Raw genomic sequence first — 20260 nt, 5'->3', positions numbered from 1 at the left:
GTCGAAGTTCCATCGCCGTACGATGAAAGAAAGAGAGAGAAACAAAAAAAGAGAGAAAGAAAGAAAGAAAGGGTTATTCTCTCCTCTTTCTTTTCCTCTCTTCTTCAATTTTTTCACCCATTTTCTACTGTCTCTTCGCGTGCACAAAGCAAATCGTCCGCGGACACGCACCCATCCAATCGTCTTGCCGATTTCAAAGAGACCTCGATAAACAATTTATACGTTTTGTTTAAGAATCACACGGCATTTCGAAATTCTTCTTTTTCCGTGACTCTTTCATCCGTATCTCTAAATTATCTAATATCAAAAATATTTTGTTTCTGAAATTTTGACAAATAAAACAAGGAAACAAAGAAGATAATGAATTGCCGTCAAATTCGTAGCCATTGGCGATAACGTACATTGTAACAGGCCGAGGAAACAAGTGTTTACTCTTAAACGTGACAACATGGAAAAGGATAAAAAAAGAAAAGAGAGAGGAAGATATTTTCGACCGACGGCAGGTACTCGAACGTCAAACACGGAACGCGAACGACCAGCACGGCGCGGCGCACGAAATGAAACCTGAGAGGAAAGCCACAAAATCTTTTGCGGTTCTTGGGTGCCAAAAACCTCGATAATCTCGGCTATTGCGAGGTCCGGACTTCCTCTCAAACGAGCCGTCCTTGTGCAAAAGGGAACCGTCCCTGTCGTGGAAAAAGGAAGAATGAATCCGAATTCGAACGAAACGAGAGGGAAAGCAAAATGGTAAGAAAAAAAGAGAAAGAGAGTGGTAGGAGAAAGAGAAATAAAGAGGGAAATGAAAGAAAGGCGAAGGAAAAAGAAAAAAGAAATTAAAAAGATTTTTAAGATAACGCAAGTGACCACGCGTAAGTGCTGTATGTGTTTTTCTTTCTCTCTCTCTCTCCCTCTCTTCATCTTCCTACTTTTTTTTCATTCTCCTCCTCTATGGTTCCTCGCACCGAAGCGTCGTTAATTACACCTCGACCGACCGTAATTATCCCCCGAGAGATAATGAGTCGATTACCAAAGACGGCGACGGCGACGAGCCGTCGAGCTTCGACTTTACGTTGCCGCTACCACTTCGTCATCGTCCGCCATATTAAACTAGGGACGATTCACTCTTTCGATATGTATGAATTCACAGCTGCGTCATAAATTTAAACTTTTTTATAGCACACTTCGGTAACCTTTCGGAAGATAATTCATTGCAAATATTGATTATTAGAACATATAATACGTTTTTAAAATATAAATCTACTTTGTGAAAGAGAAGAAACGTCTTAATTCGAAATTGGCTACTTTCTGATAAATACCTACGATTTGTTTAATGAAATTATTCCATCACGATTTAAACACATTCTTTCGAATGTTCCGAACATTAACAATTCATATAAGATAATAATGATCACACTGATGTGCTTCCACCCTTCCCATGAATTTCGACACGACCTCCCGTGAGTAGTCCTTAGTCGGCATATTTCGAGAAAAAAGTAAAATTATTGCGAAAGCGTGAAATTGCGCCACCCAATTAGAGGACGGCACACTTGCCGCTGTTCAACCCCTTTGCACGCTTTGATAAGTCATCTTCCGCTTTTCTCATCGTCCAAATTGGAAAACTAGGACTTGTGAAGGAACCAGGACAAAATATTCTCTATGTTAAAATAAATTTAAGAAAAAGAACAATTAAGTTGATCAACATTCGAGTTATTCGTCATACATATAATTAATAAACATTGTTCATTATAACTGAACCTCATCTACACAAAATCTTATTAAATCCGTCTTATTTAATTCAATAAAGATCGAAGATACAATAAAGATCGAAACGCGAAAATTCCGTGTATATTAATGCCTAATGACAGTCTCTATACCATGATAATCTTAACAGATAAATAAAAAGTATTAAAACATGAATATAAGAATAGATGTTGAAGTAAGAATAGTAGGAAAAGAAAGAAAAAATATGAGAGAATGACAAAGCTTGGAGGAATAAAATTCGAATTTCTTCTAAAGATTACCATGACAAAAAACAAGATATAGTTTCCTTTGCAAAACGTTCAACTGATTTACTTTATATTTTTATATTAATTTTATTTTAATATTACTTTTTCGTATTTCCATTTATATCCATCTATATAAAAAAAAATCACTATAAATGAACAGTACGTATAAATTGAAAGACGTGTGTACCTACTCAAGAAACGATGTTTTTTATCTCTATTTCTCTTTCTCATTCTCTTTCGTTCTATCATCCTGTTCCTCCTCCTTTTCTCCTCCTCTTCTTCTTCTCGTCTCTACTTCTCTTGTATACATACGGATCAAGTTTACTCCCCATTCAGTCTCGAAGCACCATTCACCGATCGTAGTCGATTCCTCGAAAATCGACTCGTCCTCTTGCTTGTTGTCTCGTTCTCATAAAAAGAGACTCGTCGTGCTTGCTCGGAAATGAAAGATCATCCAATTCACCTCCTTGATCTCGATCGATTTATCGTACACTTTCTATTCTACGATCGCGTAGAGAATCACTATTCTTGGAATGTAATTGCATAACATAAATTATCTGTTGTTCGAACGATCGAAATTAAAAAAATGATAGAGAAAAATTTAATTATATTTAAATGAAATGATCAATAGGTATAACGTAGGAAAGCCATTGCAAGTATCGAACAATCATAATCATTTACTTTCAATCATTCTGACGACTTATTAATATTCTAATATTTATTATATAAATTGTTTGATTTTAATCATACTGACAGCTTATTAATGTTTTAATATTCGTTATGTAAATTGATAAGATACAGTCTCTATTATTACGTCGATAAAATATGTTAGGCAATATATTATAATGTTTCTATCCACTATAAAGGGTTTATCAGACAAACGCGATATTTAACTAATCGGTTTGTAATCGTCTTGGAAATGAGTCTGAATACGTGCTCGAAGAGTTACAATAAGTAATCAGAATAAAAAATCCGTCGCCCATCTGCTCATTCTTTTTTTCTTATTCCTTCAATAAAAAAAAAGAAAAAAATATATATACAGTAGGGTGATTTTATTCATGTTAAGCAGATAATTTTAATCTGGATAATCCTGCGCATTAGTCGAAAATAAGAAGTATAAATTTTCTCCGAGAAGTTACGCACATTTGGATTTTTCTAAGATCAACAATCATTTATAAATAGCAAGGATATTTTCTTTAAGATTTTATAAACAATTTGTTAAAGAATGTTACTTTTCCCTATTCCACGAATTCAACATTTTGCAAAAAAATTTATAACACTATCTGCCTAATATTTTATATCCTTTAGAAAGAATAAAAGAAAAGAAATACATGAAATGAAAAGGGAGATATAAAAAGAATGAACGAAAAAAAAGATTTTCGTTTTATTGCAAACAAACGAGTAGAGGACGGCAGGGTCAGAGGATGCCAGCTGGGGTCGTAGGTCAGAAGAAAAACAAGGATTCCGCTCGCGCGCGTACGTCCTTGACCGCAAGGTGAGACCTTGACATCGGTGCGATTATCCGACCTCTCAGGGTAGACCACATCATTTTGTGAAAGGAGAGACGGACTGACCCGCGCATGTGAGCACTTATAAAACGTTAAGTCGCCTGTCCCGCCTCTGTTTTTTTTTTTTTAACAGTATGTACTTCATTATTCCAATATCTGATCCTGACATCGACAACGCCAGGGTCAACCTGGTCATCCGCGATCGAACGATCGAGAAAAGATGAAATATTGTTACTGGCTACAGCTCCCTTTCCTTCTCTCTCTCTCTCTCTCTCTTTATTTCTACTTTTTTCTCTTTCTCTATTTTGCCATTATATCGAAGAAGCAAAGAACATAAACGAAGCACTAGTGTCTTATTCGAAAATATTAATTACACGATATTTCCTATCTGATCTTTTCAACGAAGATTCCGTGCACCGTAATGTCAATGTTAAACAGTTTTTAATCTAAGATTAATGACTCTTCATTTCAATTTAACAATGATTTCAACGCTTATTATCATCGCTGAGATATACTTTGTAATCCTTTGTTTTATATCTTATCTTCGAATGTAGTCTTATTCTACAATATTATCGAGACTTTTTCTATAAAAAATAAACTTATTTAAGTACAATCGGTAGAGAGAGAAAGAGAGAGAGAGAGAGCGCGCGAAGAACTATGAAAAGGAAAACAAATAATAGATTAAAAATAAACGGTCAAGAAATTTGCTGGAAATACAAAATATATATCTGATCGCTTAATCCGCAGTACGATAGACATTGAACCTATCGATTTGTCGAAAGAAGATACGTACACTTATGATAGTCTAATTCCGATCTTGACCCTATCACGGGGTCAAGACGTTAAGGCTATTTTCAAGTTATGAACATCTATTCGAGTACTTTATTATCCGCCATAGAGAATTCCTTGCTCGCTACGAGCCCGATGTTAAACCGTTAACGCAAGGTGTTGCCGTACGCACATCTCCGAAAGGAATCTTCATCATTCCTCGTTCGACGATTATTCTCAGCTTTCACGAAACTATTAAACGAAAAGATAAAGCAAGTAGATGGCCGTCGATTTTATAAAAACTCTTTAGAATTTTCATATCATCCATTTATTGACAATAAATTTCATTCAAAAAATATATCGCGAAAAAAATAATGAAGCGATCAAGTAAATATAGGTACATCATATAAAAATCAGATACTTGCACTCTCATTTGTGTAATTTATACGAATACTATATTTTTTCATAACATATATAGAAACAAAATTATTCATAAAAGTAAATTTTTTTCTAACGAAGTCAATCGTCTCTCTTTATCATGTTAATAAAAAATCAGTTTATCGGTGTTGCATGATCATATGACATCAATTAATAATCATCTTGTCTTGATTTGAATTTAATTACATGTCGATATAAAAATAGAAAACATGGAATTCACGTTGATAAAGACTAAAAAATAAAAATATAGAAATCAATATATTTAAATACATAAGTACGTCATTTATCTTCGCTTTGAAATAACTTCGATACGATACGAAGTCGATTCACGAAGTAGCTCTCAAATCTGTGCTAAAGATTTACGTAACGAATGCATGCTGTGGCAATTAATAAGTCGGCCCGAGCTATAACGTTCCACTGTATGTATGTATGCTCGTATATATGTACAATGTACATATACAAATATGTAAAAGAAACTTCTTTTTTCGAATCTTACTGCGGTCCTTTCCGAGCGATTGGGGTTTAATGTATTCAAGGTTCCACAGATTTACTTGGGATACTTGATGCATAAGAACGGCGAGACTTAATTTTTCAACGTCCCATGAGACTCGTAAAGCTACACTTGTTGCTCGAGGAAGAAGAAAGATTCAAAAAGAAGAAAAGAAAAAGGAGAAGAAAATACGATAGACGACGATTGCCACCAAGGTAGTCGGACTTCCCTTAATCTTGACGCCTGTAATTAAGGTTATCTCAAATATCTGAAATTTTTCGGTGGTCCCATCAAAGACACCGTCTTCGGTGACAATTTAGATAACGTCGTCAAAAACCATACCGATTTCTTGCTGGGTAGGTATATTCCTGTCTGAGATTTTTTTCAATTTTTTTTCTTTCCTTTCCTCCCTCTCTCTCCCTCTCTCTTTCTCTCTCTCTTTCTCTCTGTCTCTGTCTTTGTCTCTGTATTTCTCTCTCTCTTTCTTCGGGCACCTTGCAAGGATCCTTTCAACGTCTATTCCAAGGGTCCTTGCTTGTTTTTGGCATTTCAACAAAAAAAGGAACCAACCAACAATGAGCATTTTCAATTCGTCTTCTCCTTTATAATATTCATCCTGTAGAAATTGATACTGTAAACCAAACTACATAGACAGGAAAAAGGAAAATAAAATTTTAGGTGACTTAAAATGCCCGTGAGATATTCGAAAGATTGAAACTATCGTAAGGATTCTCTGTTTCTTTTTCGCCTTCTAGCTATCTCTTTATCTTGCTCTTAGATTAAAGTCAGACGGAGATAAAAGTGTGATGCACGATCATCGTGAATGGGCTCGTTGTTATTCGGGCAGCAAGTACCGCGAGGTATAGAGAAGGCCTTTATATCGTGCTTCTAATGCATAGTTCGATAACAAAGTGCTCGAGTATTGCGAAATCTTATGTACATGTTACGAATAGAACGTTTTAACAAGAGAAAATGTTATGATCCTCTAGTCATAGTTACATTACTTACTTAAATAAATAAGTTAATTATATAAATCACAAAAGAATTCAGAAAATATATATATAAAATTTGATTTCTACATAAATTTCGTAATCAAAAACAATACTATCTTGAATAATATCTTGAATATAAAAGTGAAACTGAATTGCACATACATCGATTAAATCATTTTTTATTTCTCACAAACAATTGCTTACCATTTTAATGTGAAATAATTATTTACGGATATTTCTGTCAATCATAAAATCTGTAGAAAAATAAAGAAGAAACTCTGTATACTCTTGGACTCTACTGAAACCAATTGAAGTATTTACACCATATTTACCAAGTATTCTCTACTACTTCGTCTTCTCGACTCTCACGCGATCTGTTTTTGCGCTAACGAAGAATCCTTGCAAGACCTGGGAACTTCCAAGAATTGGCGTACATACCATCTCAGTTTCGTGCTTATAATTTTATTACACAAATTAACGTACCTCTTGGATATTGCGTCTTGGTGTGAATAATAATGTTGTTATTCCTACTGTGCAAATTACTCTCCTTTTTTTCATTCTTTTTTAAGCAGAAAGGAAGGGTGCGAACTTGCACGCGATGCAGAATACAAGAGAATTCTATTCATACTCGAAAGTTTGAATAATGCTATATCAAATGTCAGGAAGCAATAGCAAAAATTTGTTTAAAATTACATTATGTTTATGTAAATTATGCATTTAATATATGTTAAATTAGGTTATTCATGTTCTGTTAAATTATTATTCATATTAATCATTTTTATAAATAATCATATCGTATAAATACATACGTATTCGTTCAAATAGATCAACTATTATCGCGTATTGGTACCCAGTAGTGGAGATTATTTAACAATTTAAATGAATATCCGTCGTAGTTATCGTGTGAAAACACGAAAAAACGATTATGAGCCATGAGAATAACGCCAATGATTTTGACTTTTATATTCTTGGTGAGAATATTTCTCAGTCGTCTGGGAAGATCCATAAGGGAGAGCGGATTGGCCGGTGCTCGCGCGCTCTCCAATACAACGTTTAGTCTTTTGTGAGACTCCCCTTTGTCCGTTCACATGAAAAATGACGAGCCGAATGATTCTTTCGATCTTTTTTGCCCCGCGGAAAAGAAGAAGCCACGGAATTACGCGCTGGACGAATACCGCGACTTTACTCGATAAATCTTTCAGAAGTAAGAATGTTGCATTGTGTATAGTAATCGAGTTTTGTTCTCGAGCACGCGTTCGACCTTAACGCTGTGATTATACGTCGACGTAAATAGAAGATCGGTAAATTTCGACGCACAAACATTTATTTTCTTTTGCTACGATTTATCGATGTCATTTTTGAACTTTTTAATTCCTCAAAGGTATATTGTATGGAAATTAGAGAAAATTATACGAAACAAAACATTTTTCTCTTTCAGAAAAATAAAAATGATGAAATCCTATTTTCAAAAAGGTGTTAAAAAGCTTTCAAAAAATTATATATATATAATACGTTTCGTAGTAGAACTAAAAATACAATTGGAGTAACCACTATGCATTAACAATATTATTCAAAATTTATGAGGTTCGAAGGGAAGACTACCATCGTTTGTCATTTGCAATATTACGTAGCGCCTGCACCGATCGGACGGCACCTGCTCCTGGCTCGTTAAATGATTCTTTCTTGTTCCTTTTTTCAATGCCATGAAAACTTCGTAAAAATCGGTAGAGTATATGTTACTTTGAAAAATTCTTCGATCATGATTAAAAACAGATGTCCATAGACTAATGAAAAAAAAATAAATAAATTCATAAGATATAGATCCCTTTTAAGAGGCCACCTCTTTGTTCGTGTTTCATGAAAAATAAAATGTAACATCCGACACGAAAGTAGCAAGCAACCTGATAGATCAATAAATCTTTTGAAACGAAGATCGTCGTGCGTAGGCTCGCTCATGCTTTGATCGATTCTCGTTGAACGATGACAACGAAGAAAGATGTCCACGACGTCCATCTTGGAGCACCTGAGCGGAAGATCGTTGCGAAGAGATCAAAGATAAATCGTCGCGAGCACGATGAGACGATGTCGAAGCCGGCAATGTGCCGGCAATGGTACGAGGAATAAGTAGTTAGATAAGTCAAACGGCCGCGTTAACGTGAGTAATAACTATGAGCAATAATGAGTCTGCTAACCCGAAAGAAAGAGAGAGGAATAAATCCACCGCGTGCACGAAAGTACGATAATAATTTTCCGACCATATCCGTGCACACCTGTCCGCCTCATATATGCGTTCATGATGGCCCTCGACAGCCACGATATTAAGAATCGAAATCTTGCGAATCTTCACCGACGTACGCATGATTCTCTTTTATTTATAGAATCTGTTAAGAGAATTCAACGAATTCTTACACTAATTGGAAATTCATTAAAATCATACACGTCTATCTCTTAAAGATGTACGTTCAAGTAATTAATTATTAATTTTTCAATAAACTCTTTTGTATTGTTAGATAAAATTAAAATTTATGTAATTTTAAAAGAAAATTTATTTCATTAAAAATATATTTGTCAGCGCCTTATCAATGTTATCAATAATCTGACTCCATTTCATTAGCATTTAGTCAATTACGGATATCATAAATTTTTCAAGTTAAATATAAATGAATTATATTACTTGATTATATCTGATCACACTATTATAATATAACGAAATACACTTATGTACATAAATAAATGTCCCTTCTGTAAAGATTTAAAAAGAACGATAAAAATAATGGAAGAAAGGAAAGTAATCAACGCGTCTTACAGGATTTGTACGAGAAACACGTTCTTTTGTGGCGCTTCCACGGAAACTATCTCCATATTCCCCCTTTTTCTCTTGTCTTTTCAACTGTCTAATACTACGTTCTTACGCACGCGAAGGAACGCGTGTAGGTGCTAAATTCCCCCCACTCTTTCTCACTCTCTCTCTCTCTTTTTCTTTTTCTCTCTTATTTTCTTAAAAGAAAAAGAGCACTATAGAATGAGAGAGAAGAAGATAGCTCGTGTCTCTGAATCACGGTGGGTGAAGGTAGTGGTGATAAACTCGACAAGGTCGCGTGCACGGTGCATGGAAAACCGCACCGGTGGTTGGCTCGCGTACACGTGATGCATTCAGGATCGTTAATCAAGCCCGGCAACTCGTGCTCGCCGACAAGAGCCCGACGATTCTCTGCGAGAGAAGATCAGAGGAAGAGGAGGAGAGAGAAAAAGAGAGAGAGAGAAAGAGAAACGGGTAATAGAACGCCAATGGAGTCGTAGTCTTTTCGTCGCATTACGCTTAAACGAAGATTATACGTAATTCCTGTCATAACAATTGCAATAAGTTTATTTTTCGCTTGCCACTACTTAGACGTATAAAACTTCTTACCGTGTAATTATACAAAGAAACGTGAATGACACATTAAATGAAACAAAGATCGCACTATTTGTTTACTCCTAATAATGTGACCAAAATGAAATAGTGCTCCGAATTTGATTAGTCCTATAATTGTATCTTCGAACGATATTGATACATCTGGGAAACAATAAGAAGATAAAACGAATTATTTGACGAAGTGATAACTTTATACACAAGTAAAATAATGTTAAACCCAAGACAGACTCATGGGTGATTAATCATTTATTCATATAGACCTTCCAAAGAAAAAAAGGAATACTTTCTCTTTAATTGACCAGCAACTGAATGCCGAACACCTGTTGATGGTAAATATCGTCTCGTTTACGAACCTTGTATAACCACATACATATATCTGTGCTAAAATAAAACGCCTTACCACGAGAGGTTGGTGATATTCGTAGAGTCACCAAATTCTTACATCAGATTCGAAATATGAATATCTTCGACTTACTTGGTGGGTCCAAAGAGTTTGCACGCGTCGGCAATGATGGGATCGAACCTGATACGAGGCAGCAAAAAACGTGTGTATATCGAACCGAAGGGGTTACATACAAAATGCACAGTTCCACCTCGAAAATATCGATTTCCACGTGTTGTCGCGTCTCGTTGCCACCGACTGGCATATGTTCTGTTTGTGCTTGTAAATGTACAGGTACATTCTCTCTCTCTCTCTCTCTCTCTCTCTCTCTCTCTCTCTCTCTCTCTCTCTCTCTCTGTGTTTCTCGAGCATGGGGTTCAAGGGAAAAGAGAGAATTCAAGAGCGTAACGGCGCATGTATTTCGTGTCTGGAGTCATGTGGGGTTATTCCAGTGGGCCGTGTCTGCGCTGTCTAACCCCCTTGATCGACGACAACCACATATGGTGTTTATGTGCGTGCGTACTCTCACGTACGAGATTGTGTGTGAATGCATGCCTTCAGAAATACCAGTAACTATACGTATCTGCATCACGGCCAACGTACGTCGCATATGTTGTCGCAGGTTGTCTGAATACCGACGATATTGACCTCCCTTTTTTATGCTCACGACCTCAGTCATGTTCCACTCTTATTACACTGATTCGAATGAAAATAATTATGTAAGTACCTACGATGTTTTGAATGTACTGCCTTATGAATTGTTTTGACGGTGTAATTTTTGATTTGTTTCTTAACGACGAAGAAAAGAATTGATTTTATATACTGATGAAATTTAATAATAAATTAAAATAAATTTAATAAATATTAATAAATTAAAATAAATGTATAAGTATAAATTGTTTTATAGTAATGTTATAGTAACGTATTATTTTATTGATTTTACTTTATTTACGAAATATTCATAGTTCAAATGCAATTAATCTTGTTTTACAGAAAGTTCTTGTATTTTGTAATTTTACTCAATGTAATATCATACGATATTTTTAATTTCAACATTTAGTTGAAAATAAAGGAGAATCTGAATTTATAAAACTTGTGAAAAATTAATTGAAGGCTTATTTGATATTCGAAAATGTCATGTTGAATGCAATGAAAGAATATTGAATATAGCTTTGTTTAATTAATTTAAAGTTCTTAGGAACATTTACATTCATAACGGGACATTAACCTCCATCTTATCGTTATATTTATCAATCACTATCTCATTATCATCAATATCTTGATAAATATGAAATATACATTGATATACATATATTTACATATATATACGACTAAATCCGAAATGAGATTAACTATAAAATTTATTCATATAAAACGTTCCATGTTACAAAAAATCATGCAAATAATTTATTTTTTGAGAAAAAAACCAGCAATTTATGAAAAAGTTTATTTTGTCATTGTGATAATTATAAGAAATCAAGTAATTTTTTTTATTTAATCTCTATTCTTATTTCCATTCATTTAGGAAATAATTAAAAAGAGTTAGTAATTTTATAGAAGATTTTCACTTTTTAAGACAAATTATTGCAAATAATTTTTATTTTCATCTGCTACATAACAATTTATAAAGTTCTATTAAATTTAAAGACAACTAATTGACGGATATACCAAGTAGGGCAAACGCAAGCGTCTTCAGTTATAGTATGAAAAACAAAAAGAAAAGAAATTGTAACGACTCGTCGGAATCGACCATATTTTATCTGGCCGACTAGGAAGATTTTAATCTCTATGATCACGCATAACAATGACCTAAGAATCTACGTGAGCCTCGGGCGTTAAAACGCCGCTTGCTTTTATATTTCAAAGGCTGGATGCATCATCAGCACTGGCCTAAGTATATTTCGTAACCCTGCACATTGAAAATACAAACAATAACAATTTCATTAAATTTTTCTAATCGAATTAATGTCAATCGATTCTTATTATTTGAAACAAGAATAACTTATCATACATATTTGTGAATACTAATCATATAAAACGATAAGTAAAAATATCAATTTGATTATAGTAACATTATTTCAAAATTTATTATTACCTTTTTCCCACAATAAAAAGTTTAATATGACAAATCTTGAAATTGTTACGAAAATTGAAATGATTTAGAGAAACAAAAATACGAAACAAGAATAAGAACGAATCTGACAGATCGAGAAGAAAATAATCTTCAGGAGCCCAAGAAAGCTTCCATCTGTTAATCCGACACTGCGTTGAACCCGGTGCAAAGGGTAAAACGTAGAAAATTTAACGTGTTCAGAATGGCGGCAGCAGCAATGCATCGCTCATCTCGCCACTCGGACCGGTAGTTAATTTCACGATAATTAACGGCGTGTTGTCAGACATAGTCAGGATACCAATATTCAGGAATATAATTATAGTATAAATTCTTGAGTCAAAGGTTCAAGGTAATAAGGCTATTATGATTGGTCAAGAAAATTTCTGCTCTCTCTTTCCCTTTCTATCTTCTTATATCGTTTTACGTTACTTACAGATTTTTCATCTTTTTATTGATCCTGCATCGTGCGGGGAGTATTAAAATTAACGTAGTTGTGCCACGTCATCTTTTCATGCGTATCGTTGCGTTTACCGCGATTTTACCGTGCTAAAATTGATTCTAATTGTATTCTCGACGACTCACAATCAGTGACTATGTCCGTTGTAAATGTTGAATATGATATCTGGAAACGATTAACTTTTAATTTTACTACATCCTGTTATACCGAGTATTCCAAGATATTTATATATACAATATAATGTCTGCGTTGATCCTTCCCTAATAAAGTGAATATCGTGAGAAGTATAAATAAAATAATTAAGGACACTGTAGGGGTTAAATAAAATACCTAACTTCTGTAATACTACAATGATCTAATAATATTTTTAAATTGTTTTTATACCGACAAAATAATATTGGTATTTGTAACAGTATCGTAATCTTTAAACGACCGTAAAAGATATATTTAAGGTAACACTGGTCAGTAGGACGGTCGTTGACTTCGTTTCTTAGAAAAAGTGGCAGCCTTTGGTTTGTATCCGATTAGGTACTCGCAAAAATACCTGATGTCTAGACTGAGTTTACGAATATAAGTGATTACAGGTAAGAAGAAAGGTTCGGATTATTGTCTACGAATGGCGCCCCGTGGCGTCTTGTAAACGGTCAATCCATTTAAACTGTAAAACTCGCTCCAGGTGACATTGGAATGGAGCGGGAAGTGTAAGAACCAAATACGTCTTCCACACCCCGGGCAGCGTTTTATTGATTTAATGGACACTTTTTATTTCAACTCCTGTGTACTTCGAACAGCGCTGTTTACATCCGAAGAAAATACGATGTACGATGCGCGACGTAAGGCCGGTTCGAGTGTCCTTATTTGTAAGCTCATAAAAACGAAGGAGAGAGTGCTCCTTTTTCTTATATAATCCCAACATATTACTTCTTTACTTCGTGTCTTTTCCGATATATGTATGTATATGGATCCTCATGGACGAATGATTTTCAAATAATCGTATTCACGCTTATTCTACATGGTAATATTTTATCAAAAAAGAAAGGGTCCAAGGTTAAGTCCAACTATCGATCGCTGATTCGATTGTACCAACAAACGCAAAAGATCCATCTCCGTTCGTAACGACCCGTGTCTCTCGTTTTACAAATATAGTTGCCCGCAAGGTCCACGACGATTCTCTTTCCAAAAGATTTACGATTCTGTCGAGCGATTCTTCGCCGCATGAATTCTTGCTGCGCGACAAATTCTTAACCACAGAGACGCAGGTACCGCCATTATTAGCATGGCGCACCGATCCTGTCCTTGGTGCGACAACCTCTTTCGTAGATCACCCTTAGTTCCTTTAAAATATTTGTGAAACCATCATGATCTTTTCCTTTTTCTTCTTTAACCCTTGTCAATTAAAACGATTATCTTTTATAATGTAAAGTGCACAAGATTACACGATGAATAGATCAGAAACAAATTTGAAACGAAAGTTACTTGGATTATGTATGATAGTATGATCATTAAACACCCCTGACTGTACAATACAGTGAATAAACATAAAATTGCGAGAGATAACTAAATGTAAAAGTATATAATCTATTAAATAAAATAAAATCAATTACAATTATCAAGAAACTATTGATTTTGTACGTGATAAAAAAAAATCGGTATCAATGATTAAATAATTTCTTCCGAAATCAGCGACGACAACGTACGGAGTGAGACTTCTATCGTATTTATCACAGGGCAGAGACGCGAGCCCTTCGAAGATCGTCCACTGACCCTTCCTGTGCCCCCGACTTTTTCGACAGGGAGAAACAGAGAGAAAGATAGAGGATAGAGGATAGAGTATATACCTGTTCCTGTTCGCTCACACATTCTCACATACTCACGTACATACACATATCAAGCCAACTGGTCGCACACAACACTCCTCTCTCTTTCTCTCTCGCTCTTTCTTGGCGGAGCACGCGGCCCAGTCGAGCACGCGTACGCTCTCGTATACGATCTCCCACACAAATGAATGTACGCACGTACGCACGCACGCGCAGGCTTCGACTCCGCGAAGATGAGGCCTCGGGAACGGTGGTGGGGCAAGCGAGCCGCCGGATGGAGGTCGGCGTGCGCCACGTTATGGAGAGGGGAGGACGGCTCGCGTCACTCGACTCCCTCCACCCTCCTGGGCCTTAGCTTGCAACCCCACCTCCCTATAAAGTCTTCTATCTCTTTCTTTCTTCCTCTGCGACAACCGCCGTCGGCTTCATCTTACTCTCTCTCTCTCTCTCTCTCTCTCTCTCTCTCTCTCTATCTTCTTTCCTCTCTCCTTCTTTCTGATGCGTCCGCCACGGATCTCTCCACCCTCTCCTCCTTCGTCTACCCCTCCTCCATCTTTTTCTTCTTCATCCTCTTCTTCTGCTTCTCTACAAACGCGTCTCGATCTCTCCTTCTCTCACTCTTTCTCTTTCTTTCTATCTTGTTCGAACCATCTCTCTCTCTCTCTCTCTCTCTCTCTCTCTCTCCTCTCACTCCTTCTCTCTCTTTCCTTCCTCTTGACCCATGGACCAGCTTTTCTTTCTCCCGGTAACTGTTCAAATTTCGATCCTCGAGACACAGACCAGCCGCCAGTGGGGATGTTGGCCCCTTCATACGTACGTCGTCAGTGTCTCTCACGCGATTTTGCGCACTTTGCATCGTCGGCTCCCTTTGGGGTAAAACGTTATTTTATTCCGAAATATAGTTGAGCCTTTTTAATCGGATGACAATGATAATAATATATGTATGCAATGATTGAGTAAGCAATGAAAAATGATGATGTTTTTCTGATGACTAGACCAATTCATTGACATTATATGAATGTTCAAATTTATGAATGAAATGAATAGGATTGATAAATAATCCTGCAATTTTTTTAATTATCAAAGATCGTTATTAATAAACTTGATCAGATTAATAATACAAGCTTACTATTATTGCAAAATATTCATAATTCGTCTCATTACCGGTTCATTATTCAAACTCCATCCACCTCTATCATCAGTATAAATAAGTTAATAAATATATGGAACTTAATAATATAAGACATAAAAAATATTGATCAAACTTTCCTAACGATAAATAGCAAAAAAGGTAAAAGTCTTATCACAGCTTGAATATCGACTAAAGAGATAGTAAAATTGGTGGTAAACCCACGATTATAGAGGAGAGTGTCCACGATCGTACCGATAATTCGAGAAGAGATGAGAATCTCGGTCGTCTCGTAGGGCCTTTGGGGCCAGTGTGGTGGGGGATGCATGGGGTATGAGGCAGTACGGGCTGGTAGGGTGAGGTAGGGGGAAGACGAGGGGTTTAGGGCCCGAGATCGAGTATGGGATCCGGTGGAGGGGATGCGGCGCGTGCCCGTCCTGCCTATATAAGACCCCGAACCCTCCCTGGCAAAGCATTTCGGGAGCCAGGACCGTACTGTGAGCATCGAGGGTGTGGTTTCTTATTCCACGTTAACATTTCTAACGTGAACAGACTCTGTTTATAGCTCCTATATCGATATACTCTTGTCAGTTGAATTTTGATAAGGTGTAAGGATACTAGGCAAATAAAGATAACGAGAGAGATAAAGAGAGAGACAGACAGAGAAAAAAGAGAGAGAGATAAAGAAAAAGAGAGAGAGAGAGAGAAAGAGAGAGAGACAGACAGAAAGAAAGAAGATAGGCGAGCAGAGGAAAACGAGAAATAGAAAGAAAGAGAGACAGATAGATAAGAAGAGGGTTAGACTGTAAGTAGTCGTGGCTCTTTTACGGCAGTACTTGGATACACGTAGAGAAGAGCTCGTTCTTCAAGGTCGGCGGGCACGCGCGAGAACTCCTACTCTCGCGGTGGGGGTATCGGATCAGTGATATGACCTTAGTGGGACTGAAGCAGGAGAACCCGAACGTACTGCCCATCATGCTAAGCGTGCAACAGCAGCATCATCATCACCATGGTTTACATGTATCTACCGCAGGCTCTGTGCAAAATCATCGTGGCAACGTAATTGTCTCAACCAGCAGCATGCCAAATAACGATATAAAGGGCTTGCAGCAGCATGCTTGTAAACGGTCAAAAATTTACGGGCAAGCAACAGGACCGTACGGAGCTGTTCCCCATCAACCGGCTTCGGTGGCGAGACGAAACGCGCGCGAAAGGAATCGCGTAAAACAGGTGAATAACGGATTCGCTACTCTAAGACAACATATACCTCAGAGTGTCGCTCAAGCATTGGGTGGGAGCACGGCTGGAACTCACGGTGGTTCTAGAGCGGGTAGCAAGAAGTTGTCCAAGGTTGAGACACTTAGGATGGCAGTAGAATACATCAGAAGTCTACAACGTCTCTTAGAGGAACATGACAATGGTTCGGACGTTTCTTCCCCGACTGTGTCCGCGTCATCAACCACCTCATCAACCTCACCTGCCGCGTGTAGTCCTACCGGTGGACTCGGTACTGACTCCAATCATCGTGCATCCGAACTCAGACTTTGTGGTAACGACGTGCGACATCACACTAGCCCTCATCACACCTCAGATCTTCACAGACATCAACATATTAGACAAAACCCCAGCCCGACTTTTGTACCAGCACCCTGTTCAGAAGCTTCGAGTTCGCCCACGCCGAGTTTCGTCTCGGAAACATCATCAGCCGGTAGTCAAGGTTATGGAACGTCCTCGGGTAATCTTTATGCTTCTCACCCCGACGATTACGATTACAACGAGCCGATGAGGCCCGAGGACGAAGATCTTCTTGATGTCATCTTCTGTTGGCAGCAGAGTTAATGAGACAACAAACGATTTCCCGATGATACTTCCGTATAGTCCTCGAGGTTGGTGTCGTGACGCGCTTCTTTATTACTCTATATTTTCTTTTATTGCTCGACATACTAACATAAGATTTTACATACTATCTAATATGAAGCCCTACTCAAGTTTATTACTACTCCATATCAAATTTTCTCTCTATTTTTTTCCAATACATCGAAGAGATACTATCAAAATATCAATTTATCGTATAATACAATTTAACATCAGATCTTTTTATTAAACATGCATAGATAATTAATAGATATAAGTATATATAACAGATCATCTTCGAGTCTTCATCGATCATAATGGTTGCACCGTTACGAAAGATCATCGATTCTCTCAGAACTCTCTCCCTCATTGTTAAGGTAACTTCCTCCCTCGCTCGTTTCTACGTTGCGACCATAAATTTTCTTCGTCAGGGGAGAATATTCGCGCTTAAAGAGGAATCTCAAAGAAATTTCTGAGTAGATTTGTGACCTTGCCCTTTCACAATGGTCGCCCGCGACCCCTCGCTGAAACTTGGACCATTCAAATCGCAGACTCCATTCAAAGGAGCACCGCATATACAGTGGAGGAGAGACGCTTTTGTGTTACTACTTCTTTCCCTGTATGTGTTCCCGTGCGTACGAGTTTAGCACGCCATCGTATAAATGTATATACTTGTGTGCGTACGTGCGTTCGTGTACACCAGAGTCGCGTCCTTATTCTGCCATACGTTTTCCCTCCTTCCTCACCTTTTGTCCACGCGCTACCGTTCCCGAGCACGATTCGTTCTACATCAACCTCCTCATGCTACCTCCTTCAACGCATTCAATCTTTCTACTTTTTTTCCTTTTCTATTTTTCTTTTTCTCGCTCTCTTTTTTCCCACCGGAGAAGTCAAAGTTATCTCAACGATTACGAGCGTTCAAATTGATCGGTCACGTAGAAAAATTAATTATCCCTACGTGTTTGAGTTGAGTTCCGAATTAAAAAAAAAAAAAACGCTACATAATGATAAATTTTAGTTAAAAATTCCATGATGTTTATTTCCATGTTCTCCTTACTAAACATTCAGTTTCAGAAGATTCAGTTTTTATCCAGTAATTCCTATTGCAGCGTAACGTATTTGTTTCGAAAAAAAAAAATAAAATATAAGACTTTTCTTTTTTATACTCGAATACGACTCTAATCTTGATGGACGTAACTTTTCCTTTAAATCCCCTCGAATCGCATAACATTCTTTGAGCATTTTCTATTCGAATCCTCTCTCCGCTCTGTCGTCGCTTCTTCTAGCCTTTCGGATCCCCCATTTCAGATTTTCTTTTTCTCGTACCACCTCTCTTTATCTAGGGACGATTTTGTCTCGCGCGCTGCGTTTAACTTGAATGCATCTTCCAGGATATACTAGTCCTCCCCTTTTGTCAGTTTTTAGACCGGTACACCATTCTTTTTCATTTCTTCCCTCCTCTTCTCCCTCTCGCTCACTTCCTCTCTATCTCTATGTCTCCCTATTTCTCTCGTTCCCTCTCTCTTTTCTCTCAGTTTCTCTCTCCCTATCATTCTCTTTTCCTCTCTCTCTTCGATTCTTTCTCTTCTTCCCAAGACCCTTCTTCTAGTAAAACTGCCCTTACCTGAAATCATCCCCTTACTTCTTCTATCCGTATACCTGTGGCTTCTTTTTTTTCTTCAATAAACCTTCTACCTTCAAAATTCTGTTTCGTATCTTTCCGCAATTTCCTTGACGTAGACATCGAAGTAGTATGTTTCGATAAAAACAAACTCTACCGATTATTTTTTTGTATCGTAAGATTATGATATTATTTTACAATAAATCGAACAACGACAAAAACGCTTTAAAAAATTTTTTTATAATTTCATTCAAGATCATTCGGTGCTAATGAAATCTTTATTTTTTTTGTTACAGAAGAAAGAGGAATATATAATCAGTTGGAAAATCTTATCAGACAGAAAAATCGCAATGTACAATACAGAAGATGACAAACGGCGGCTGTTCCAATAACTGTGATCTAGTCATACCTCTCTATTTTATAATTGTATATATCTGATATTAATTTACTTAGAGTCTTGCGCGCGTGTTTCCCTTAAATCAGCGTGGAACTACTTCATTTTTAATTATTTACATAATTAGCACAAAACAATCTTCTAAAGATTGTATAATTATATATAAAATGACGAGACAATATTTTATGTTATTCTAGATGAGAGTATACATGAGAAAGTGAGTGTATGAGTGAGTGAAAAGTAAAGATCAATATTATTGAGATGTATATTGGAGAACGTTGAAAAATTATTTTCAGACATTTTAATGTTGCCATTGTTATCGTGTAGAGCCCTTAAATCCCATCGTTTAAGATTATTGAAGAGTGAATCTATTGAATCGAATCAATAAGAACTATCACCGACATTGAACTGACGGCCGATCAATGAGTATTCTCGAATGGATACTGCATTCCACTGTGCCTTAAAACGCCTTATAATTATTTATAAATACTCGTGCGATTGGTTATTAATTTTCTATTCATTAAAGAAACAAAGTTTTACGAAATATTAACGTCATCAAAAGTATTAGTGTCAAAAGCAAATAAAAAAAAAATAAAATAAACCCGACAATAGAATTTATTCTCAGATTTTATAAAAACAAATCGCACGATAAATTTTTGCGAGATTAATGCTTTGTACATAATTATCGACAGATAATTCGTTAAATATATTACACGATGTTATGCAGAATCTATGTTTTTATTCTTATCTTTATTTCTTATCCTCCTTTTCTTCCTTTAGCAAGTATTAATAACTAATTGTCTATATACAAACCTAACAATTAAAAAGGTAATGTTTAAAATCGAAATATTATTATATATAGATTTTGTTAACGAT

At 36.5% G+C, this 20260-nt stretch overlaps 1 protein-coding gene across 2 annotated transcripts; it reads left to right on the top strand.

Annotated features, from left to right (window-relative positions):
- The first annotated feature begins 16009 nt into the window (after positions 1–16009).
- Positions 16010–19985, top strand: LOC122628329 (achaete-scute complex protein T5-like). 2 transcript variants are annotated; one of them, XM_043810536.1, is made up of 2 exons: positions 16010–17401; positions 19290–19985. In XM_043810536.1, the coding sequence occupies exon 1, from the start codon at positions 16443–16445 to the stop codon at positions 17352–17354; it is 912 nt and encodes a 303-aa protein (XP_043666471.1). In that variant the 5' UTR covers positions 16010–16442; the 3' UTR covers positions 17355–17401; positions 19290–19985. The 2 variants fall into 2 exon arrangements, with proteins under 2 accessions (XP_043666471.1, XP_043666470.1); XM_043810535.1 differs by having other exon boundaries at positions 19287–19985.
- Positions 19986–20260: the final 275 nt, after the last annotated feature.

The sequence above is a fragment of the Vespula pensylvanica genome, chromosome 4 (genome assembly GCF_014466175.1).
Source record: "Vespula pensylvanica isolate Volc-1 chromosome 4, ASM1446617v1, whole genome shotgun sequence".
Classification (NCBI taxonomy): Eukaryota; Metazoa; Arthropoda; class Insecta; order Hymenoptera; family Vespidae; genus Vespula; species Vespula pensylvanica.
This window is presented reverse-complemented; position numbering and strand designations above follow the sequence as displayed.

Excerpts from the sequence above, each read along its gene's own strand:
- LOC122628329 (XM_043810536.1), top strand. The coding sequence starts at position 16,443 with ATGACCTTAGTGGGACTGAAGCAGGAGAACCCGAACGTACTGCCCATC.